At 39.3% G+C, this 24,955-nt stretch overlaps 3 protein-coding genes and 1 pseudogene across 3 annotated transcripts; 2 read left to right on the top strand and 2 right to left on the bottom strand.

Annotated features, from left to right (window-relative positions):
• Positions 1-258: 258 nt before the first annotated feature.
• Positions 259-3,687, top strand: LOC102722406 (annotated as a pseudogene).
• Positions 3,688-5,513: 1,826 nt separating this feature from the next.
• On the bottom strand, positions 5,514-8,112 carry LOC102705919 (profilin LP04). Its single transcript, XM_006655733.3, has 3 exons — positions 7,860-8,112; positions 6,747-6,884; positions 5,514-5,921 (listed from the first exon to the last, which is right to left on the bottom strand). The coding sequence occupies exons 1-3, from the start codon at positions 7,980-7,982 to the stop codon at positions 5,787-5,789; spliced, it is 396 nt and encodes a 131-aa protein (XP_006655796.1). The 5' UTR covers positions 7,983-8,112; the 3' UTR covers positions 5,514-5,786.
• Positions 8,113-10,765: 2,653 nt separating this feature from the next.
• Positions 10,766-14,363, bottom strand: LOC102722130 (phosphatidylglycerophosphate phosphatase PTPMT2-like). The gene is made up of 6 exons (XM_006656584.3): positions 13,846-14,363; positions 13,228-13,350; positions 12,879-12,972; positions 12,630-12,712; positions 12,356-12,445; positions 10,766-11,186 (listed from the first exon to the last, which is right to left on the bottom strand). Exons 1-6 carry the CDS (start codon positions 14,014-14,016, stop codon positions 10,929-10,931), a joined length of 819 nt encoding a protein of 272 aa, XP_006656647.1. The 5' UTR covers positions 14,017-14,363; the 3' UTR covers positions 10,766-10,928.
• A 4,707-nt stretch (positions 14,364-19,070) lies between these two features.
• LOC102721849 (ATP-dependent 6-phosphofructokinase 3-like) lies at positions 19,071-24,676 on the top strand. Its single transcript, XM_015838622.2, has 14 exons — positions 19,071-19,493; positions 19,997-20,043; positions 20,129-20,168; positions 20,435-20,497; positions 20,570-20,707; positions 21,164-21,322; positions 21,462-21,515; positions 22,014-22,082; positions 22,165-22,294; positions 22,904-22,944; positions 23,062-23,283; positions 23,653-23,698; positions 23,789-23,943; positions 24,231-24,676. Exons 1-14 carry the CDS (start codon positions 19,104-19,106, stop codon positions 24,426-24,428), a joined length of 1,752 nt encoding a protein of 583 aa, XP_015694108.2. The 5' UTR covers positions 19,071-19,103; the 3' UTR covers positions 24,429-24,676.
• The last annotated feature ends 279 nt before the right edge of the window (positions 24,677-24,955 follow it).

The following is a 24,955-nucleotide window of genomic DNA, read 5'->3' as shown; positions in this document are numbered from 1 at the left end:
TCCCTTTCTTTTCTCCTCTGCCTTCTTCCATCTAGCTCATGCATCCCATTGAGATCCCCTACTTTTTCTTCAAAATCCATATCTGATCGGTGCTCAAGAAATGGAGTAATCCAATTATTACTTTAATTTGTCTCCATCCGTTCCATCTCATTTAGATTGATATATTCATTTCCTCCAAATTGATATTCTAACTTGTTCCGTTCATAAGAGTTCAAGAAATGGAGCAGGCTGCAATGACAATTCATTTTGGTGAAGTTGCTTCTGTGGGTGGAGTGGTAGACTGGCCGTACTGCCGCACTCACATTCCGCAATCCACGCTAATGTGAAAGCAGGTTTCATCACGGTAAGCACATGTGCCTATTTGGATTTCTTTTTAGTGATTTGAAGATTGGGTACTAATTGGACATTTCTTTGCTTGGGAAAAAATTATAGTATTTGTTTTGTTCTCGTCTAGGCTAAGTTTGCAAAATACTGTTGGCCTGGAGTTTTATTGCTGGATGTGTTATGCAAGCATTCCCATAATTATGATAAGGAAAAAAATCTCGGTTACTATGTATTAATTATTCTGATTGAATGTTGTTTCTTTTTGTTTTTGACATTTATTAATTTAGTCTATTTTAATTGCTTAGATGGACGAAAGGAAGCAACTATATTTACAGTATTTCTTCAACTACTACTACCAATACTGCATATGGAAGAGAAGGTTGCTAGTTGCTATTGCTATATGCCTAGCTAGTTACTCATATTTGGTTGACATGAGAAAAAAGCAGCGAGAAGGTGTAACATATTCACCAATGCTTCTTAGAGATGTGGAGCGAAATGCACGGTTAAATCGTTTGTTTAATGGTACCGAGGCTAATTGTGTTTTCGAGCTCCGCATGCGAAAAGCCATTTTTCATAGGCTTTGTGGGCATCTCAGATCACGTGGTCTTTTAGTAGACACCCTGCATGTGACAGTGGAAGAATAGGTTGTAATGTTCATGCATGTAGTGGGACACAAATGGTCTAATAGGTCTGTTGGTTTTGAGTTTTATCGATCGGGTGAAACAGTTAGTAGGTACTTCAATGCTGTTCTGGATTCACTTGTTTCAATATTTAAAGAACTAATATACCTCAGAAGCACTGAAACCCATCCAAAGATTACAAGTAGCCCAGGAAGATTTCACCCGTATTTTGAGGTAAACAACACAAAATTAATATGTAGAATGCTCATCATATAATGGATTTACATGTTAGACTAATGGGACATTCATTTCTTTTCTTTTCTTAGGGATGCATAGGAGCGTTGGATGGTACTCATGTACCAGTATGTGTCCCTGCACATATGCAGAATAGATTTAGGGGTAGAAAGTCCAGTCCCTCTCAAAATGTCCTTGCGGCTGTTAATTTTGATTTGCGGTTTATCTATGTCCTTGCTGGTTGGGAGGGATCAGCCCATGATTCACATGTGCTTCAAGATGCTGTAAGCCGCCCTAGTGGACTAAAAATACCAGAAGGTGAAATTTAATTAAATCATGTAAGTATGTCAACCATAACTTCAGTTTGCCACTAACTTTAAGACGTGTCCATGTTATAGGAAAATTTTTCCTCGCTGATGCTGGATATGCAGCAAGACCTGGTATACTACCCCCATACCGCGGTGTTTGTTATCACCTTAAAGAATACAAAGATGCTAGGCAACCTGAAAATGATAAAGAATTGTTCAACCTTCGCCATTCCTCATGTAGAACAACAATCGAACGAGCATTTGGTACCCTAAAAAATCGATTTAATATCCTCAAGAGTCAACCAAATCTCCCTTTGAAAACTCAAGTCAAGACTGTGATTGCTTGTTGTGCGCTTCACAATTGGATATTAGATAATGGTGATGATGAATATGTCTATGATGATGCTTCTTGGTATAGAACCTTGCCAAGGAGCCAGAGGATATACCGTGATATACGTCATGAGTGTCAAGCTTGGGTGCTTAAACGAGATCAGATGGCACATGCTATGTGGGAAGATAAAGTTGGTCAAAATGAGAACATTGGTCCCATGTAGTTGTGAATGGGTACTTCTAGTCCTTTATTATTATGTTGTGAATGTTGGACTTATCTATGTAATAAATACTTTGTTTGCTTAGTATTACATAGCTGCTTGCTCATGCTACTCCATCTTATTGATTACATTGCTATATCATATTGCATTCATTTGTTTATAGACAAATACAAAATGGGGAAATGGAAAGGAAAGGAGAAGGTGGAGGTTGAAGGGTCTACCCATGAGAGATCAATAAGCTAGGATGAGGAACACACTAAGTTCATTGGTTCATTGAGTATAAGAAAGACCAACATGCAGGGTTTGTGTGGAAGAGTCAGCACCATCTGAAATGTGCTGATGCCTTAAACAAAGAGTTTGCTATGGGTGTAACATTTGCCCAAGTTTTCCGTCACTACAGACATTACAAAGAGAACCGGAAGATAGTTGAGAGGGCATTAAACAAGAGTGAAAATGGGTTTGATGCTACTAAGTGCAAATTGACTATATCAGAGTTTGAAAAGGCTTGCCTAAAAGTAAGTATATGATGTCTAAACTCCTTTTTTCTATTAATTATATGGGCTTTGTTAGTGACATTTTACTAGACAATATATAGTTGTGATTATAGCAAAATGAATAGTTCTGTGAGCTCATGAATCATAACCTATTGCAATGATTTTGTTGAAATATAAGTTATATCCAATTAGGCTTATAATTTGCTGCTTATTAATGTTTTATGGTTTGCTTTTTCTCGTAATATTGTATGAACATATAGGATAGGGACAGGCGCCTACTTGCTAAGCCCATCAAATATTTTCATGAGATGCAAGAGCTTTTCTCAGGCAGCAATGCAGATGGTTCTCTTGCCATAGATCAGCAAACATGCATGGATGTTGATAGCAAATCTGATAACAGTGACTGGGAAGGGATGAATGATATGGCTAGTTATCCACATCCTATTGACATTGCTGCAGAAGACTGTGACACATTACCATCTCCTGTTGGTCGTAAGCGTACATCAAGCCCAGATAATTGCTCTCCTAGCACTTCTCGACTTGGTGCAAAGCGGGCAAGAGGAGTAAAGTCCCCAAGTAAGAAGCAACCAAAGCCTAAGAGTCGTCTCACAGATACTGCTGAGAAAATTGGCAACACAATGGATCATTTGTTGAAGAAATCTTGCTAGTGCTCCTCCTCCACCCCCAGTGCCACAACTTTCTGACCCTCATGTTACATTGTGGAAAAGGGTAGAGGCCCTTACCATTACTACTAATGATAAAATTAGTGTTGGAAAATACCTGGGTCGCCAAGAAAATGAGGGAATGCGTGGATTTCTCACTGGTTCAAGTGACACAACATTAGAAACTTGGGTGTACCAATTCTTATGTGAGCGAGATGCTGGGACACTGAGATAGATGGATGTGTCTAGTTGCATGCTTCTTAGTATTTGTTGACCTTTTGCTATGTTAGAAAAAAAGTAATCGGGTATAATGGAACCTCGTTAACATGTTAGGCACAAAGTAGTTACTTTTGGTTAAGATTAGAGTAGATGTAGACGTTCTTATATACTATATTGGGACCTTGTGATTGCTTTTGGATATCAGTAGAACTATGATTATAAACTGATGACGCAGAAGCATGCTCTTTCTGCTTATATTATAAATATGTTGTGAATTTATCTTCAATGGTTTATTGTTTATCGGTACTGCAGACTTTTCTTTCTAAGTTGATTTTCTAGCTTGTCCAATGGAAATCACTATTCGTTATTTATTATATGAATACATTTTGTTTAATTAGATTTTCAACATTTTTTACAAAAAATACTTAATAATTTGAGGGATAAGTATATAGTGGAACATGTATGCTAAAATAATATATAGCTCATATACCTTGAGGGTGGTAATCTCACCACCAATTTATTAGAGGTAACCATATTGAAGTTTGGCACCATCCAAACAATTACCACATGATTTGCCAAAACTTTGGCACGTAACTATGACAAGAATCCAAACACCAGCCTCAGCAAAATTGCCACATTTTGGACTATCAACCAAACAGCTCAATTTTAGCACACAGTTAGGCATGCCATAACATCGGCAGATGCCTAACCATAGGCGTGGCAACTTGAGTCACCTATCCAAACAACCCCTTACTCCTCCGATCTCTCCCTATTTCTCTCGCTCTCTTTCTCTTTCGCGTCAGAGTAGGCAGGCGCAGCAGCGGGCGGCAACAGCGATGGCCGGCGCGGGCGGCAGCGGTCTTCATCCAGTGGGCGGTGAGAATCGGGCTTATGCCGCGGCGCCGGGGCTGTGGGAGACGTGGAGGGCCCACGGTGCCGACGTCTGTGCTCATGGCACATTGGCGATGGAGCCGCGTCGGCCTATCCGAGCGGCGGCAGAGGCCTGATGGAGAGGAATTGTGTGGGACTGGTGGGAGTCTAGGAGAGGTGGAGGGTGTGGCCCATATATGGCAAGTCTAGCATGGCTGGCTAAATTTGGTTAGTGAGAGACTTGATTTGGCCCACCAGATGGCCAATGGCTATTTTATTGGATTGAAATTTTAAGTCTAAATTGTTAAATTTTAGCTTGGAGAGACATTTGGTCATAATGTTAAAAATGCTCTTAGGTACTCTTAAAACCTCAAACGTTGAATTAAATTGGGCTTCATTTTTTATTTAATTACGTATAAACCAGGACTCAAACCATAAATCCTTGGCGCTAACACAATATTATGTTATATATACACTGATCAATTAAACCCAAAAACTTAAAGTAATGATCAAAGACAGGCAACAACGGTTTCTTCGTCGAAAGTTTAGGGGTGTCCTTGTGCCAACGCAAGGTTTAAAAACTTAATTTTAGGATTTCTTTTTCATCCTATTTTATTTGTTAGTCTTTGCCATACAAAGATAAACGTTTTAGTAAAAAATTATTTTAATTGTTAGTAAACCAGTTCACTTATGGTTAAAATAAAAAAAAGATTGAACTGCAAGGCAACCAATCGATTATCAATTTGTTCTACTTATCGAGCCAATCCAAATCGAGAAAACGAAACCGCTTGCAAAATGATCAGGTTTGAAAAAACCGATCTGAAAAATCAAATTCAGTTAAATTTATCCAAATTAACCTATTATTGTCAGTAAGCGAGAGGATATCGACAAAACCACTAACCCTGATCCTCGACACATAAATCTAGCATGACTAAGCAAGTAAATTAAGAATGACAATTGCGGAAGCAGCCTTATCTACACTGACAAATTATTCATAATCTCATATCCTCACAAGCTGGACTCCCACAGGGACATCAGCCCCTCTTCATATAAAGAAATAAACATCGCGTTCACAAAATTTAGATGGCATCAACCTTATCTACATTTCATATTTTGCATGATCAGTAGACTGCACTTGCACGGTTGTAGCATAGGCATAGGACCAAGATCATGGCAAGTGGAATTAAACATTTCAACATGAAAAACTGAGACGCATGCCAACCCAAGCACATCAATAAAATGCAATCATCTTCATAAAGCAGAACCCACAAGTACCATGACCAGGTAAATGTACAGAACTCAGTGAATGGACAGCTGAGCTTGATACGACACGATGCCAAACATAAACCACAGGTAAATATTTTTCAACACGTCACCAACCAACAAACCGGAGCTAAATTATTCACCCCATATCATGTGATACGCGAGCAGATGCAAGCCCACATTACTGAACCAAATAGGGAGTAAACTTAGTCCCAAATGACCAAAATAGCATATCGAGGACTTAGCAACCCTGCTCGACCAGATAATCGCCAAGCCTCTCCACAATCATATTGCACTGGCCTGGGGTCATCGGCTCATCATAGATCCCCATAACCAAAGACAGGGTGGTCTTCTTGACGCATATGCCTCCAGTGCCCTGTAGGAAACGTGAGGATGGGAGTTAATAGACCAAATTATTTAAATGAATAGAAAACGAACAGAGAAACGAATCGGAGAGCATTCCATGGGTTTATGTGGTGTGTTAACGGAACCTCAAACAAAATTTTGCAACTTGCGTCAAATACATTGTGAATCAATTAATAGCAACATTCGCTGCGAGGATACCAAAAAACCTAGTATGAGGGTGGCATGGATATTTACCAGTGACAAGGTTTTACTACTAATTATGGTATGCTACGTTAAATGTTCAATGCCTACTTGTGTAGTTAATGACTGCAGCTCATTGATGACAGCTAAGAGCAAAGATAGCAAAAATAACACAAATGAACAGCCTCTACTTCATTGAATCAAATGCTGCGAGCAACATGGTGCTAGTGAAAGCAGAAGTGTGAAACAAGCATGTATTTTATTACCCACTTCATAATGAACTTTTTTAGGATATAACTACAAGTGTTATACATGCCAAGGACCAATACTCCAGTTTGGCTGTTGTATAAAGTCAACTTCCAGACTGCGTAATACACAGACCATGAGTCCATAATATGACATCCTAAAGCAAGAGATAGCAAATGCAACGTGCTTTTATTAATGAGGTAACCTAGCATACAAAGTGTAACTCTTTCACTGATGGTTAAAGCAGCAGTTTTGTTATTTAACATTTAATCAGATGGAGCATGCTTTCATAAATGCGGTAACATGTTCGTAACTTCCTCCAAGCCATGAAAAGAAACGAGTAGATGGATTTACTTTAGCTGTTGAAACTAATGCGATCATAAAACATTGTTGATATCGTAAATGTTACCTTCTTTCCTCGGATGACAACCCCTGGTTCACCTTGGATCACCATGTATTTTGTGCCTCCAAGGAAAAGACCAGTTGGTGCAAGACTACCAGGTTCATCAAAGTCCTTCATGATGGCAGTAATCTCCTCAGGCTTGTACTGCAACACGTCGATGGAGAAAACAATAAAAATTAGTAGGCAGAACCACAGATCACATGTATCTGAACAAAATTTTCATGTAAAAATAAGAACTAATGACATTCCAAGACACTAAATTAGACCTCCATTGTAAATTCAGTCACTTGCTGTTGCAACAGGACAGCTATCATCAGTAATACAAAATCATATGATAATGCGTGTCAAGGAAGAACTACGGTAATGTTGGATCATCAACAGCATGGGGACAAAGCTATGTGATATTATAAATAGCCACTTCACAAGTGAAGGCTACATGATTACATAAAAAACACGCTTATGGCATCAGAGCAGCATGCCACCCTCGAAGAAAAGTAATTATTCCAAATAGTGTAGCATACTAACATCAGCAACGCAGTCCGCACAAACTTATCCGATGTGAAGGTATGCTTCGGTGAACCTTTAGTGGTCTATCTATGGTGGTGTTTGCGTGTAACCAAAAGATAAGTACTCGCGTTTGCTAGTTGGATTCTTCCAATTCACTGTGCTAACAGAATTTCTCCAGTATTTAAGACTAAAGCCTAGCAACCAGGACGGTCAACCAGATGAGTCGCGCATGCCAATGAACTCGATCTTGCCATTCCCACGGGCGATTCCACCATCATGGATTCAAACTCAAAACGCCTCTACTTATTCCCTCCCTCCTACACGAATCCTACCGGCAAGCTCCATGCTCCCTCGCACACGAATCCTATCGACAACCTACCGAAGGGGCGGAAACAACACCTAGCACCTATGCACATGAGCGTGCGAAGATCCCCATCTGGATCACCGCCCGAGATCCGGATCCCAGCCCGCCCCGATCGGGCCGCGGGGTGGGGAGCAGATCGGCGGGGGGCTTAGATCCGCGCGTGGGCAGATCTAGCGATGGCCCATCGGGCACGGGTGACTAGGCGCAGGCAGCGCACGAACACGAGGAAGGCGACGCGCGAGATATACCTGGGGGAAGTTGGGGGACTGCGCCCAGACGGTGCCGTCGTGGCCGAGGATGGCGGCGGCGGTGAGGTGGTTGCCGTCTATCTCGCACATCAGGTGGTCGTCGACGTACGTCTGCCACGACATCTTGGCGCCCCCCGCTTCCTCCCTAGCGCTCGCCGGCGGCGTGCTGCTGCTGCTTCTTCCTCGCGCTCGGTCTGCTTGGATCGCACGCAGCGTGTGTCTGGCTTGACGGCTGGGGAGGTGGGGAGGGGGGAATATATCGTTTGCGTGTGGGCGACTACGGGGCCAGGTGGAGGTGGAATGGAACCCTACTTTCATTTTTTTTCTTTTCTTTTGCTTTTTTTAATTTATTGTGTTTGTTTTTTATGTTTATAATTTATGGGGGAAAGGAAAATATATTTTCATTTTCTTTTCATTTTTGAACTGATGTGTTTATATATTTCAAAGTTTATAGGAGTGTGTCTTGTCATCTAAAGAGATTTTGATTGACGAATGAAACGAAACATTCAAGGCACAATTTCAAGTCATTACATTTGATTGGTTGGATGTATAGGAAATGAAACACCTAGTATTCAATGATAATTTTAAGCCGCTTTATAGTCTTTGAAGCATAGTATACTCAGTTTTACCTAGGTGAACTCATTTCCTCTCTTTGTTGTTCATAATTATGTTGTCATGGAATAAAATTTTTCTACATATTTGTTTACATGGTAACATATTTAATTAGAATGAAACTCTCATGGAGAATGGTCTTAAAGTTGGACTAAATTTATAGAAAAATATAGCTACCTCTATTAAGTAGAACATTGAATATATTGTTAGAGTATATTTGTTTCATTTTGAAAACATGGCTATATATTTTTGTAACTTTTATCACACTTTAAAAAGTTTGACTTTGAAGAAAGTTAAAACATTTTATTTTATAATATAGAATGGATGAAGTATCCTTTTTATTTTTGTAATAACGGGGAAAAGAAATTATTTTGTAGAGTAATAAGTAATAACTCTCTGTGGTGATGTTAGTATAGTGAAACGCTATACTGGGTCCGATCTGTGTTTAGTGGTGGTTTTCATTGACTCCTGTTGACTTGTTCGTAGGGAAGCCCTTTTATGAGGTGAATTGTGGTAACCGCTTAACCGGTATGAATATAGCAATATTTTGCATAGTTTCTCGTTTTGAGGGTTTCTTCTAAGTTTAATAAATACGGATTGATACTCTATTAATTTACTTTGTGAAAAAATAGCATTTTGTATTGTTCATCGAAGTTTTTAATTAAAAGTGGTGCGAAGTGTGAACGACATGCAACTAAATAGTTGTGTAGGTGTGTTAAAATATAATGAGGCGTTTATTATTAATTTTGTTGTAGTATACATAAATGTGCGACACTAAAAATACCACATATCTAGTAGTACACTTAAGAAGATATTTAAAAATTAACGAATATACCAGCAAGAAGAAAAGTATATTTTGTATAAGGAAAGATTATTATTCTAACTCAAAGACGACGGAGTCTTGTCGAGATAATCATTATGCATAAATACAAAAAAAACTCAAGAGAGAAGGACATAGAAATATACCACACATCCATGTTACCCAAGGGGGTGATTGTTTGGCTAAAAAAGCCAAACGCCATATTTACAAGTAAAAAATAATTTATTAATAAAATTTATATATATGTATTCCCAGTAATCTAAAAGCTAAGGCCGAAAAATAAACTTCGGTGAAAAACACTAAAATCAACTTTAAATTTCAGGTTTAAAATTTAATTTTTGGCTTAAACCATAAGGAAAAAGTGAAAAAATAAGGGTGATCCATTAGAAGCGTCATGCTAGCTGTCGACTACAGTATTTGCATATTCTGTTGATTATTAGTTTTAATGGATAATTACCCGCACCAGGTTCAAACCAGTATAAAAAGTTTGACTTGTTTCCCTTTAAATATCATGTTTACAATTTTGGACAGATATTTCCGAAATTTCGGGTTCGTCGGTGGATCCCGATAGCAGGTGTGTTTTAGCCAAAAATTTTGGTTGAACTGTTGCAACCTATATTTTTCTTATTTGTTGATGCACTTCATAAATCCAAATGTTGTTTGTTGTTACCACTGATTTAGGCATGCGATGGGTTGTCAATTTAAAAAAAATTCAGAAAATTTGATCAATTTTTAATTTAAAATTAAATTTTTTTTGCCCAAAAATTCTGAAATTTCGGTCCCCCGAAATAAATCACGATATCGATACATTGAACCCTGATTGATGACTACGTTCTCAAATACCATAGTAAGATCTCACCTGTCGACGGCTTTACAATCAACGGTGAAACTACGTGAAGAGAAACATTTGTGTCATAAATATTTTACAAATAGAAGGATCTTCACAATAAGAGAAAATGATTACATGTTGTAAGATCAAATAATTCATCGAGAAAACTGAGAACATGGTGTCCCACTCCCAGAGAGGTGGCTGTCGAAAAAAAAGATATATTTCTTTCTTGTTTCTTGATTTTTTTTTCCTCCGAGAACTTGCTTTTGGTAATCAGATCTGTTCTTTTGTACAATATGCTTTCTTTTATCTTCAGATCCGATCAGGCGATATGAATTTAGTAACTGGAATAGCAAGTGAAAGTTGCAGAATTGAAGTACCTATTTTTGAGTTCAATAGGATTGCCAACTCCTGAGAAGAAAGTCGGTACGCTGAATTAAAGCTGTTAGCTAAACTTAGCTCCATGTAGTTTCAAATGGCAATCAGAATGCAATTTTGACTGTATCTGCAGTACGATTGTACAGTACTTATTCAACTGGCATGCAGGAGCCATTTCGGCTCAAATTTTGAACCGTGCTGCTTCAAAAAATCATGCCCTGATTTTCTAGAAATCTATCATAATGAATATGACACACTACCAGCAAGGGACAAACAATCTTGTCTTGAATTTTGAATTGAGAACATGTACATACATATATGACAAATAGGATGAATATGGACAGCTTTATGCATTGAGAAAAATATGGCAACGCAACTGCATTCCTTCCAACTTTGACACGCATTTGCGCTAAACCAATTTTAAGGTAGCTTATCTGCACGAGGATTCACCAGATACCTTCAGAGAAGGAAACAAACATGAGAGCGTATCTGCAATTGGTTTCGATGTGGTAGCCTTATGAGAAGACAAGCTGGCATGCTCTGTAATATTAGCTGCTGTTACACCAGAGTCCTCCAAATCTGCCTCTGTTACCAATACCACATCCCCCGCTGGAGATGCTGCGGAGGAGTGGCTCGTGACAACGGGAATTTCTGCTTCTGCATTATTCATACTGAAATCTTGAACTACCTACAATGATCAAAGCCACCAAAGAAAGTAAGCCGATTTCTTCCAATAGGACAGCAGAAAAGAATAAAACACAGAAAGAAATCGTCATTCCAGGAACTACAATTCTGTGGAATTCTCAATGAACACAGTGCTGGAGAGTACATGATGCATATGACATGTCCCCTAAGGGAATGCGAGAACGAGATACATACAATCGATATCTGGGAGACTGGGACCCCTGGTGTTTTGGCCATGGAACTTCAGGCAATCATAAGCACAGGGCATCATTAGTATAGCTCTGAGCTCAGCCATGTAAAAGAGAAGAGAAGAAAAAGATAACTCCCTTGCTTTTTCCTTAACAGATAGAAAAAGATAGAGACTCCAACATCTTTAAACTAAAGCACACTTTACAATCAACCAATCTCCTATAACCAGGATTTTATCCTATAACCTAATGTATGTCCAACTCACAAAGTCCCTACTGAATAAAAATGCATAGAAAAGCCAACCAGCTCTCAGGCAGCACTGGCCCTGGCTTGCCACGGCCCCATGTTTGCACTGATAGGGGGTTTCCCACATGATAGCATAAGTCATCTTTACTCTTTTGCTACATAACAGGCTAGATTTGGGCCCACGGAGAATCCATTTGGTCCAAACTAAAAGTTGGTGCATCGCCAGAGCAAAAGTAGCTATCTGTCATAATCCAAGCAGCTTGCAGATAGCAGCGTTGCTCCGCAAATATGAGTGTCATGTTTACATGATATTAAATAAAAAAACTCGTAGTTAAGGTGCTAGGTCAAGACTCAAGTGACAGGACAGTGATAGTACCATCAACTATATTTCTGCTCCGTATACTTGATGCAAGCTTAATTTCCAAGACAAAGTTGTCTGCATAGCATCCCAAACGACAGAGAAAGATGCCAATTAGGATTGCAATATATGTTTCCCAGTTAATTCACAGTATATTACTAATCATTTTCTTGGCAACGTCCATTAAAATATACAGTGAGAGGAGATAATGCATGTAGCTCGTCAAATCTTATGAAAGAACTGGAAAGTGATCAGATACGACATATTTGATAGTGCAATGGGCCTTCCCCTCATTCAACCAAAAAAAAACAATTCTTGTTGGTGAAATGTGTTGACAGTTTAAGATGCGGAAAAGGTGAGTCAGGATACATTTTTAGTACCTTCCATTGAGAACGAGTCAGCAATACTCGAGCCCTTTTAGACTGCACATGCTCAAAAGCTGTAGATGGTGTCATATTCTTGTATTTCACCTGGTGAAATGGATCATTTAGCTAAATGTGTGATTTACACTAAAACATCATTTAACTAAGTTCATGAATTACACTAAAACATCAATGTTAAAATAATTACAAATAAGTAGTATGCGATGGCTTTATTCTCATTATGGATCTGAACTTCTCAACTCAATCATTAAAGGACAGTAATTAAGAATACCAGATAGCATAAGACAATAGTTGTACTCCTCCCTCTTCCAGCTTTGCAATGGATATATGTCATCCTCCCACAAGATGCATTTCCTAAGAAAAATGCAGAGAGGTTATGATAATATTCATATTTAGTTTAAAAGGTTGGCAATAGACAAACGTGAATGGTCAAACAACTCAACTGTTTATTCTAGGATGAACAAGTAATTTAAATGCCTTGCTAAAAGGTTCACATTGGGCTAATCTATTGCTCACTTACTATGAATGAAATCAACAGCTCGATTAATATCCACAAGTGAAGGAGCAAACAGATAATCTCTTGTAGGAATAACAAGGTGATCAATCCCACGAGACTGAAAATTTCATCAGAGGAGCATTTTGTGTCATAAGAAATTTCCAGTTGAACATAACTGAATTTACAGCAAGTCTCCATGAAACTTTGTTCAGACTCTTGGCACCATTTAGTCTCCATGACTCCATGAAACTTTGTTCAGACTCTGGCACCATGTAGTCTCCATGAAACTTTTAATAAGTGCTAAAGGCTTTCAGAGATGGTACTATTCTTATCACACACACAAAAAAAAGAGAAAATATTGTAAGAAGCTTGCCTGATACATTGATGATGGTACCAAAGTCTCAAATGGTTCATTCAGGGTTATGACACCATACACCCCAAGTTTCTGCAACCGGGGAACATCCTTACGGAATGGAACAGCGCCAAGCAAAATGAACTGCAAGATGACAATATTAACAAATATTAGATACTCCCTCTGTTCCAAATTGTAAGACTTTTTAGTCTTACCCAAATTCATACGGATGCTAATGAGTGTCGACATATATATAAAACATACACATTGATGGATGAATATAGGTATAGCCAGAAAGTCCTACGATATGGCGCGGGGGAGTAATTCTTATAGTCATCAATTAAGAGACAGATACAGCACATTGCAAGGCCTGGTCAGAAGAGCAAGAGCTTCCTTTTTTTGCAACAGATCAAAAAAACATACCTCCACGGCCACATTACATCCTGGGTAAGTAATCTGGATATCTGATTAAGATTTTCAATTGGGCACAAGCAACTCCCTGGCCCTAAGAATCAGTAGTTTTTCATCGGTTTCTTTCTTGATCATCGCAATGATCAGTTGGGACTTGGCACATGTTACAGATGAAGAACTAAGCACAGGAAGGCAGTTGGCATGGTCGCCGTCTCGCGGACATCTTACCTGATCGACCTCGTCCCACCACCGGAACTCGGCCTGGACCTTGCTCCGCACCACGTTGTACAGCAACGTCGGGTAGAACAGCACCCTCGCCATGGCCCCCACCGCCGCCTCCTTTGCCTTCGCCTTCCTCCGCGCCGCGGCGCTGCGCCGTCGGGCCGGCTCTACGGCCATGGCGCCCGCCCCGACCACGGAACCGCGGTGAGGTGTGCAGATCACAAAATCACGCGAAACCGCGGCCACACAAGTCTCACGCTCGAATTCGCGAGGGATTCCAACGAACTGGTCTTCGAGAATTTTCTGGAGCTGAGAAAATTGCTATTGTGGCGTCCTCAAAATGTGACTTCGCCGGTACGCCACTCTCAAACCAATTTAGCTTGTCAAAATGCCATTTGACCTACCCAGCTGAGTAGCTGACCGAAATGCCCCCTGATTGAACGAACTGAACTAGCAGCAGCAGCGGCGGATGGGGCTGGGGACCGGGCGGCTGCGGGCGGGGCCGAGGCCGCGGCGGCGGCGCAATGGGGCCGAGGCGGTGGTGGCGGCAGCGACGAGATGTGGTGGCGGAGGCGGAGGCGGAGGGGACAAGGCCGCGGCGGCGTCGGCGAGGATGAGGCCGACGCGGCGGCGGGGCCGAGGCGGTGGTGGCGGGCGGCGACGGGGAGGAGGCGGAGGCGGCGGCGGTGCGATGGGATGAATTGTCCCGGCACGCGCGCGCAAGTGCTGTGGAGAGGCAACAATATCAGGGTATTTTCGTTCGTATTACAGTAATATTACGGTTCCCAAAATTTTCTATCTCAAACATCTCATCGAATTATTTAACATCTAAATCGTACGACGAATCTTTCTACTCTAATTAGTCCACGATTAGCTAAAAGTGTTATATTAACCTACATGTGCTAATAATGAATTAATTAGACTCAAAAGATTCATTTCGCGGTTTCTGGGCGAGCCATTAAAATTTTCTTTTCCCTGACTAAACACCCCCAACGCATAATTTCTTTGCTTCAAAGTAGCCTCTCACAGAAATCTATTTTAGAGAGATATCCCGGTGGCATTATGGCGAAGCCTTATTCTATAATGCCATACCGGCGAGTCCACATCTTGAGGCTGTTACAATATCAATTTTTTGGAGCCCGGTTAGGAGCTTGGACAGGAGAAAATCGCATATCTATCATTTTAAAATAAGTTTTGCTAGAAATATCATTAATAAAATGAGTTTCATCATTCATATAGTTCTACACTTCCCTAGTTTATCATTTTATCATTTTACTAGTTTAAGGGCCCTGAAGAATTATTTTGTCTATTTTACAAATTTTTCTTCCTAATCTACCTTTGCCCCTCTCTCCCTTTCTTTGGTTCTCTCCTTCCTGCACACCCATCGTTTGGAGGAGAGACCGGTGGGGGAAGGAGGGGACTCACGAAGACGATGTCGACCTACTCACACCGGCGACACCACGGAGACAGGAGGCGAGGCCGGCAGAGCCAAGGCCGGTTGGAGCCAGTCCGGCCGCTACTTTCTACAGTTCTGCGATTGAGAGGCAGAAAGCGGAAGGCGTTGGGGGAGGAAGACAGCGGCGCAGGATGCTCCACACCGTCGGCAGCCACAGACGGTGGGCTCGACGCCGACGAGGGAGCTACCGCCGTCGCACACGAGAAAGAGAGCAAAGGAGCGCATGCTAGCGTAGAAATAGAAAAGAAGTACGTGCGTACAAAAAAAAAAAGAAAAGAAGAGAAAGAGAGAAAGAGGGAAATTTTAACTTTTCGGCACTCTTACGAGTGGTTAAAACACATGTGAGTCCTCATGAGTCTATGACACGTGGGTCCAGTAACAAATCTATTATGAAAATTTGTAAGAGTGGCAAAAAGTTAAATGCCCCGAGAAAGTGAGAGGCAGAGGTATCTTAGAAACAAAAGGTTGTAAAATAAACAATAATTATTTTATTAAGGGCCCTTAAACCAGTAAAACGATAAAATAGCAACATTCGGTGAAGTTTATTTTATTAATGGTATTTTAGCGAATGCCCTAGATATATAATATTCTTCTCGGATGGTGGGGATTGAGAATTTCGGGTGCTGGGTTTATTTTTTGGTTAGACTATTGATCCCTCCTTACCAAACTATAGGCATTTTACAAAATATAATTATTTACAATATTTAAATTTTAATTATCATATAAATATTTTCGCACTGACTAACATGATTTTAACTATTTCCAATATTTTGTAGATGCCTATAAAGGAAATCTAATAGGTTTAAAATTTAAAAATTAACTAGTGAAATAACTAAAAGATTTTTTTAATATTTCTTCGGGGTTTGGAACTATGGGAGATGGCAAGCGTGACGACCGACAAAAGTGATGAAAACCTATCTTTTCAAATAGTACAATTTGATTCCTTTTAACGGTAGAATCTGATATTTGACATGGTTCTGCCCGTTAAAATAAACGCTTTTTCCAACCTTGTTTTCTTTTTTAAAGTAAATTTCAAACCTGTAATTATTTGATCAAGTTCGCTACAACTTGAGATATTTGATCAACAAACGACTTTATCATAACTATATAATCCCCTGTACATTAGCATACGGTGAAACTTAGGCCAGGTTTAAGGGGCTTTTGGTAACGACAGTTACTCACCAAATTAAATTTCTAGCTCAGAGCCCCTACGGTATAATCTATAAAATAAACCAGAAGATAAAAGCCGGAAAATCTAGTTTTTTTTCTTCATATTCTCGTCAACATTTTTTATTAGTTGCTTCTACTAATTTTAAGCTTGGAGTTTTTATAACCATTGTTGTAGTTTCTAAAATGTTTATCTAAAATTACAATAGACTAATAGGTTGATAAAATGGTTGTAACTCTCTGAAAGTTACTCTTTAGAAATATACAAACCCTTGGACCATATTATTATTTTTTGCTAGTTTCACTATCCATGGTACAAAATGCAGGAGCAATCCTAAAATGATGATGCAGGGGTTTCATATTCCACACAAATAAAAGCATCAATGCTAAAAATGATTGACATAGGGTGCTTCACTATGTCCAATAAATAACAGAAAACACATTTAGCCCCTAAAATACAATTAGACGAGACAAAGACAGTTTATATGTAATCTTTCAATATAGTGAACAATGATATGTAACAAACCACAAAACTAATCTAACAATGTGAGCAAACGCAAGGTGATAGTGACCCAAACTACTAATTGTCAAATTTGAAATTGATTTTCATAACTAATTCCAGGTCACTATTCTCATATGTATGCTCGAAAGACGTGCAATGGAAATGATGGAAGAAACCCACTAAAACTAATGTAAAAGTAAATCAAAATTCAGAGCAAAATGTTTTTAAATCTTATCTTACTATACTCTCATACTGAGTCGTTCACCCACCCCTCCTCTAATGTCGTGCTAGCCATGCTTCACCTAAAAAACAAAAAAGAAAGAAACGATTTTGTTCAGACAAAACTAATCGATAACATATCTAGCAAAAGAAAATAGCAGAGTCTAAACAATTTAGATGGAGCTTCAGCCCCTTTTCCATTGATCATTAGTATAGGTTTTTTTTAAGGTGAAGGGTTCGTAGCAGAGACTTCAATAATCCTAACGGAAGCAGTGATGTTTAAGTCCCCATCGTCCACATGATAGATTCGCTCTAATAATATGGTTTACTTTTGATCACACTTATATAGCTTAGTGATAGTCAAAGCCCATTGTAAATTGTTATGCATTGAATGTTACTCCTAGTAACTAATAATGTCTATACATTAGAGCATCCCACCGGTATCTTTATTTAATCCCCTATCTTAAAAATAGAGAATGAATGATAAAAATTGAGCTCTAACAGAATATCTATTTTATCATCTATTTTTTGATGATATCTATATTAGAAGACAGAAACTTTATATTTGGATGTTCTATCTCCATCGTCCAAAGAGATAGAGAAGATATTATATATGGATGATCTGCTAAAATACAAACATATCATAAATTAAGAATAAAACTGTTTTAGATAATCATTCGAATAAATATAGATTACTAAATTTAGATGAGTTGTTGGTACGGTCTAATTCTGGATAAGCATGTGCCGTTGAATAACATCATACGTCGATTTGATATCAGAGAATGCTTTATTGTCGGGTGCACAACGCATTCCCATATATGCCTTCGAGCTGTTGCATGCCCGATTGGCCGCCTCCGTCTCTCTCATGCACGAGCTATGCAGGTATGTGAGTTCTATTTATAAATTTTAAATACTTTTCTCTCTCGAACTATTTATGCAAATTACAATATGATTATACCATATCGTAATTAAATATTTACAATAAAAAACCATATGATTATAGTCTGATAAAAAATATTGATGTTTCAATAGTTGAAATTCGATGTTTTAACCGTCACTTTTGATTATGTTGCACACTTTAAGTTATTGTATTATAATGAATCTTTTAAACGCTGCACATTATGCTATTTAATTGTTTCAATAAGGGTTTTCTGACGCTTCATTAGTTTATTAAATGTTGCTTGTGGTACTCTTTGAATGTTTCAAACAATTACACCTCGGTGTTTCATTTACGATCTTAAATGTTTCAACTAAAAATAAAACCACGCGCGGGTATATATATATTGTGAAGCTTTTAATTTGTAAGAAATATAATGTTGCAATTGGATCGTAGGTAATTAGAAAAAAATGTTTAGAGCTTGAAAAGGTTAGAGGGGATGAGGGAGAGTATCATGCTGGCATGGCATGCTGCATGGATTAGGCCATGTTTAGTTATCAAAAACTTTTTTCCAAAAACATCACATCGAATCTTTAGACATCTAAATGAAGCATTAAACATACATGAACAATAAAACTAATTACAGAGTTACAAAGAAAATCATGAGACGGATCTTTTAAGCCTAATTAGGACATGATTAGCCATAAGTGCTACAGTAACCAACATGTGCTAATGACGGATTAATTTGACTCAAAAGATTCATCTCGTGGTTTTCAGGCCTAATGTTTTGTAATTAGACTATATTTATTACTTTAAATATGTATTAAAAACTTGATGCGATATTTTTTTAAAATTTTTTTCAAACTAAACAAGCCGTTAGACCAACGGCGTAAGATGGCTCCGAGAACGAATCTCAAAGCCCCCGAAAATGCACAAGTGGCATCTCCTCTGAGGCCCACCACAAATGGCGGATGTCCCTCCAATACCTCCGCTTCCTTCGTCCCCGTCTCCTCTTCTCCTCCACCACCACCACCACCACCACCATGTCGTCGCCCCCCCCCTCCTCCGCCGTCAACGTCGCCACCCTCCTTCTCGTCACCGTAGCCGTCGCCATCGCTCGCTGCCACTTGCAACAGAAGCGAAGTAACGAACCCCCGGAGCCCGGTCCGAGATGGAGCCCCCCCACGTCGTCGCCCTCCGCCACTGAGGCCAAGGACTCTAGCCGATCGACGTGCCCGAGGGCGGCCCACCACCGCCACCCTTCTCGACCGCCGTGGGACGCGCCGCGGGTGTTGCGCGCGTGGGGGGACCCGACCGTGGCGGCGATGGGTGACGCGGCGGCGCCCAAGCCCGAGGTGAAGCTGGTCACCGGCGACGGCGGGTACGTCCTCGAGGACGTGCCGCATGTGTCGGACTACCTCCCCGATCTCCCGGTGAGTGGCCGGCCCGCCGTTAGTCCTTCACTCCTGCGTGGATCGATCTGGGGATTGGACTTGGGAGGGGGGAGCCTGGGAGGGATCGCCGGTGCGCTAGATCCATGGTTCGTCTGCACATGCACGAAGCGCGAGTGGACGCGAATGTGCGATCCGATTATAAGATTCTAAAGCTCTTGTTAACTTCTGTTATTTGACATAGTTGGTAGTACCAATTTGTTCGTTAGTTATAATTGTGTGTACGGCTTGGGCACTTTTGGGGATTGGAATAGTGATGGCTTTAGAAAAGTGTCGTCTTTTGGATAGGGCAGTTAATTAAACTTGTTGTGGGTGTTTCTAATTTGATGAGGGCATGAGAGTACATTCAGTTTTAGGTGATATCTGATGATTGGTTACATAGACATTGTGATAAATGTTGAATGTTTGAGTTGAACAACATTTACAGTGCAACTATTTTCTCCGTGAATGATAAGATGGTCATTTTGTTGTGTCTGATGTTGCAGACCTACTCAAACCCACTGCAAGATAATCCGGCGTACTCGGTTGTGAAGTAAGGCTCAACATGCCGACTTGACTTGTACTCTATTCTCTTTTACCTTGTTCTGTTAACTTGAAATAAAATTTCTCATTTGCAGGCAATATTTTGTAAACCCAGATGACACCGTCTGTCAGAAGGTGAATTCTTGATAAAATTTGCAGCAAGCTCACTGAACGAATGCTTGTTCTTATAAAAGAGTATTCATTTTGATCAAATGAGTGTAGGGGTGGGAATGGGCCAAGACTCGTGGGTTCTTTCATAACCCTATTTAATTCTTAAAAAAATTAGCTTAAAACTCTATATAATTTTATTTTTAAACTGTTTTGAACCCGGTCCTTAAATTTTGTAGTCAAAATAGTTGGACTCATTACCACTCCTAAATGAGTGTGGTTGTTCAACGCAGGCCATTATTCACAAGGATGGCCCAAGAGGGAACCACTTCCGTCGTGCTGGGCCTCGACAGAGGGTATATAACATTGTATTCATATGCCGGAAAAAAAGAGAGAGTATTTTCTTACCTCATTTTATTCCTGGTCAGGTCTATTTTCAATCGGATGAGGTCTCTGCATGCATTGTCACATGCGGAGGACTGTGCCCTGGACTGAACACTGTGATTAGGGAAATTGTATGTGGCTTATATGATATGTATGGTGTCAGTAGGGTACTGGGAATTCAGGCAAGTCCTTACACTGCATCACAATTCGCAAAGTCCATATACAATATTCAGGCAACATATTTCCTTCTAGTTTTGGAAATTACTCTATTCCTGAAGTTTCATTCAAGCCATTTTTGTACTTCTTTATTATTTTTCCAGTCATATCAACCAATTCAGGATCACACCCATAATTGCATTTTGTGATGGATACTTATTGAGGAGAATGTATCGACAATGGGCGATTTGTTTTGCACCAACCTGTGGATTCAATAGAACATCCTGGGTATTACTATTACCAAAACTAGTTCTTCAACTTTAAAAGTGCTTGTGTGCTGCAATAATTTTTATGTGTGGAATCAAGGGTCATAGGAAAAGAAAAGGATCAATGACCTCACAAAAGCTAAGAAAATAACAATGTTATCATTTGCAATTTTGGTTTGCTGTCTTCATCTAATTTTTCTTTTTTGTTTTTCACAGGGTGGGTATAGAGGTTTCTATGCTTGTAACACCATTGACTTGACTCCAAAGAGTGTAAATGACATTCACAAAAGGGGTGGAACTGTTCTTGGGACATCACGTGGAGGCCATGACACCACGAAGATTGTTGACAGCATCCAGGATCGTGGTATAAATCAGGTAAAGGAAACGAATGCCAGTTTACTATTTTTTTGGTTGCTTTATTTACAGAATCAATTTACAGATCATATGGAGATTCTTTTAGCTAACTGAAACACCTTAGATTTAGCATTGGTTTACTCGTTTGTGCACTGTCCAGGTTTATGTAATTGGTGGCGATGGCACTCAAAGGGGTGCAGGAGTGATTTTTGAGGTAAGCGATTATATTACCTCAAAGTGTTCAACCTGATCGCATTATAGTTTTTACTCCCAACAGTTGGTAGGGTATTTCATTATTATAAATAAAATGGACACAGTATATCCTTTAGAGCTCGTCCTCTGAATTATATTATATGGTATAATTGATAGTCGATCAACTGTAATCCGTTTTTTGTAACATGTTTTTAAAGAAACTAGCTGAATGTATGTGTTTTGCAAAGGATAAAAACATATTATGCTATCCTAGAATAAATAGAATTTTTTTTCATGAAATATGTGACCATTTTTTTAACATAGGAAATATCCATATCAATTTGATTTTATGTGGATATTCATCTAGATTTGATTGATTTGTAATATTACGAAGTTAAGAGGCTAAATTGTAAAAATACAATGGGGATAGGTGAAGCCTCTGGTGGTGGTGACAGATTCACCGTCACCATCACTAGAGACATTTATAGCAGTAAAGATTATCATTTGACTCTTCTTGCAGGAGGTTAGAAGACGCGGGCTTAAGGTTGCTGTTGCTGGCATTCCAAAGACAATAGATAATGATATCCCAGTAACGATCTTCTTCAAATCATATTGACATCTGGGTGTGAATTATGTTGTATATGCATGATTCATTTCTACCCTCTGTGCAGGTAATTGACAAATCATTTGGTTTCGACACTGCAGTCGAGGAGGCTCAACGGGCAATAAATGCTGCTCATGTAGAAGCTGGAAGTGCTGAGAATGGTATAGGCGTTGTAAAGCTAATGGGTCGATACAGTGGTAAGTTTCTTGCAACAGTGATATCTCATGCTGGTGAAACCTTATTAGCTCATCATATACTTTGATCAATTCAGCACAAAAGTTTCTACGCCAACATTTTTATTCTGAAGGGACAACTCTAAGAAATTTTGGTGAATCTATGCAACTCTTATATGTATACTGTTATTGCCATTTCCCATGGAATTCCAGTGCAGTATCTGTTGCTTAACAATCCTAACTGTTACTTACAGTTCTATGAAAACCCTGAATTAACTTTCTCAAATCCTTTTGAATTTGTATACGAGAATAGAGATGCGCAAATTATGCTGTTATGGCTGGGTTGTTGTTTGGCGGAGCATTTAACTTTTTGCCACTCTTAGAAATGACACATAACATATTTGCCACCCGCTGTCTATGACACGTGGGCTCTCATGTGTCTATGACATGTGGATCCAGTGATAAATATGTTAGTGTCATTTCTAAGAGTGATAAAAAGTTAATTACATGATTATTTAATCATGAACTAGACATGCATATGATTTCCAGAATCCAGTGTGACAGTGAAACTTTGTCCACATATCTATTCCTTTGTATGATACATTTGTAATTTTACAATGTTCACTGATGCAGGTTTCATTGCACATTATGCTACTCTAGCCAGCAGAGACGTGGTATGTTCACATCTCTGTCAAGCTGAAAACATTATAAAGATCATTTCTATGTTTTTACTCTAAGAGTAAGGTTTAATTTACTCCAATTGAGGTGACAAATATTTTGTATTTCGTCAGGATTGTTGCTTGATTCCAGAGTCACCTTTCTTTCTGGAAGGTGAAGGTGGCCTCTTCAGACATCTGGAGAAACGTCTGAAGGACAATGGTCATATGGTTATTGTTGTTGCGGAGGGTGCAGGGCAGAAACTTATTGCTGAAACAATGCAGTCAATGGGGAAAGATGCTTCAGGCAATGCGATGCTTCTTGACGTTGGTCTTTGGTTATCTCAAAAGATAAAGGTAAGACTCTTGAACAATGTTTTACATCTCCCTTCAGTCTCTAGTATACTACTACCTCTATTTCGTAATGTAAGACTTTCTAGCGTTTTTTAGATTCATATATATGCCAACAAATCTAGACATATATATAAACAATATACATTGGTTAATACATGAATATAAGCATAGCTAAACGTCTTACATTGTGAAAGAGTGAGTTGTAGGCTATTTATTGGGTTGGATACTGACTTGAGTTATTAGTGAAGTAGCTTCCTTGATTACTTGACTTGGTTCGTTTGGTTTGATATCATATGCTACATACCTCTGTCTTTCCCTCTTGTCTAACTCTCGCCAAAGGTTTTGTTATTAATGCTGTACTCGTAAATTCAGGAGCATTTCAAGAAAATCAAGACTACTATAAATCTGAAGTATATAGGTCAGTCGCCTCTTTTGTTCTACTTTTAGCATCCCAAGCTTTTTCTTGATTTTACTGTAACAAACCTCAGCTCTTGTGCTTCTATTGCAGATCCTACATACATGATACGTGCCATTCCTAGCAATGCATCTGATAATGTGTATTGCACACTGTTGGCACACAGTGTGGTTCATGGAGCCATGGCTGGATACACTGGTTTCACAGCTGGCCAAGTGAACGGTCGCCATTGCTATATCCCGTTTTACGTAAGCCATTCTCTATGTGACAGTTAGATTTTGGAGCATTTTTTCTTATCCTTGAATTAAGATACCATGAGGTACATTGTTTTCTATGTAAAATTTAATACCTTCTAGTATCTTGTATCCAAGATACTAAGATATATCAAAGATACTAGAAGGTATTAAATTTTACATAGAAAACGGTGGTATCTTTTCAAGGACGGTAAAATTACTCTAGATTTTGTGTTAATACCAAAAAAAAAAAATCTGATTCACTGCTCTCCATACTGATATTGTCCTATCACTTGCTCCAGAGGATCACCGAGAAGCAGAACAAAGTCTCAATTACTGATAGGATGTGGGCAAGACTTCTCTCCTCGACCAACCAGCCAAGTTTTCTCAGCAAGAAAGATGTCGATGAAGCGAGGATGGAAGAGGAGAGAGCAGCCAAACCTTTTGATGGGCCGCCTTCCAACCCCAAGGTCGCTTCCAACGGCAATGCTGTGAAGTGAGGCTGAATGTTTACTGATCTATTTGTGCAGATGGGATTAGTGATCAATAATATTAGTACCTATCTATGGCTAGTGAGATGGATTAGTACTCAGTTATGTTAGTAGCTATGTCAAGTGAGAATGGATTACCATAAGTTATAACTTGGTTATAATAGTAGCTGTGGCAAATGATGCTCAGCTCCCCCTGTCCAAAATCAAAATGCTGAATAAACCTTCTCTAGCAGGCTATCGTCTGTATATTGATCTTACTGCTGTTTGCTTGCTGTTTATAATAACCCTATCGCAATGCTATATTATTTTTCACAACTAATTTGTTTGTTGCAGTAATGTTCAAGAATCAAGGAACATTGTTCAGATGTATACTAATACTAAATCATAAACACGTTCCAAAGAATGAATGGGGTGAAACTTGAAGCACGATGCTCACTATAAACAGATTATACGATTGAGAAGAAATCTGATAATGCAAAAACCGATGAGGGTGAAGGTGCCCAAAAGTCTTTTTTTTCAGATTTAGAAGGGGTTCG

This window comes from Oryza brachyantha, chromosome 6, assembly GCF_000231095.2.
Source record: "Oryza brachyantha chromosome 6, ObraRS2, whole genome shotgun sequence".
Lineage (NCBI taxonomy): Eukaryota > Viridiplantae > Streptophyta > Magnoliopsida > Poales > Poaceae > Oryza > Oryza brachyantha.
The sequence above is the reverse complement of the archived record's forward strand: the minus strand, read 5'-3'. Positions and strand labels throughout refer to the sequence as shown.

What these genes read in the sequence shown, in the direction of transcription:
- LOC102705919 (XM_006655733.3), bottom strand. Translation starts at nt 7,982, where the DNA reads ATGTCGTGGCAGACGTACGTCGACGACCACCTGATGTGCGAGATAGAC. An exon ending in AGTCCCCCAACTTCCCCCAG is followed by an intron (nt 6,885 to 7,859) that starts GTATATCTCGCG and finishes GACGTGTTGCAG; the next exon opens with TACAAGCCTGAGGAGATTAC. An exon ending in TTGTCATCCGAGGAAAGAAG is followed by an intron (nt 5,922 to 6,746) that starts GTAACATTTACG and finishes CGTTTCCTACAG; the next exon opens with GGCACTGGAGGCATATGCGT.
- LOC102722130 (XM_006656584.3), bottom strand. Translation starts at nt 14,016, where the DNA reads ATGGCCGTAGAGCCGGCCCGACGGCGCAGCGCCGCGGCGCGGAGGAAG. An exon ending in GGTGGGACGAGGTCGATCAG is followed by an intron (nt 13,351 to 13,845) that starts GTAAGATGTCCG and finishes GTCATCTTGCAG; the next exon opens with TTCATTTTGCTTGGCGCTGT. An exon ending in TGACTCGTTCTCAATGGAAG is followed by an intron (nt 11,187 to 12,355) that starts GTACTAAAAATG and finishes TGATCATTGTAG; the next exon opens with GTAGTTCAAGATTTCAGTAT.
- LOC102721849 (XM_015838622.2), top strand. Translation starts at nt 19,104, where the DNA reads ATGTCGTCGCCCCCCCCCTCCTCCGCCGTCAACGTCGCCACCCTCCTT. An exon ending in AGGATCGTGGTATAAATCAG is followed by an intron (nt 21,323 to 21,461) that starts GTAAAGGAAACG and finishes TGCACTGTCCAG; the next exon opens with GTTTATGTAATTGGTGGCGA. An exon ending in GGTTATCTCAAAAGATAAAG is followed by an intron (nt 23,284 to 23,652) that starts GTAAGACTCTTG and finishes TCGTAAATTCAG; the next exon opens with GAGCATTTCAAGAAAATCAA.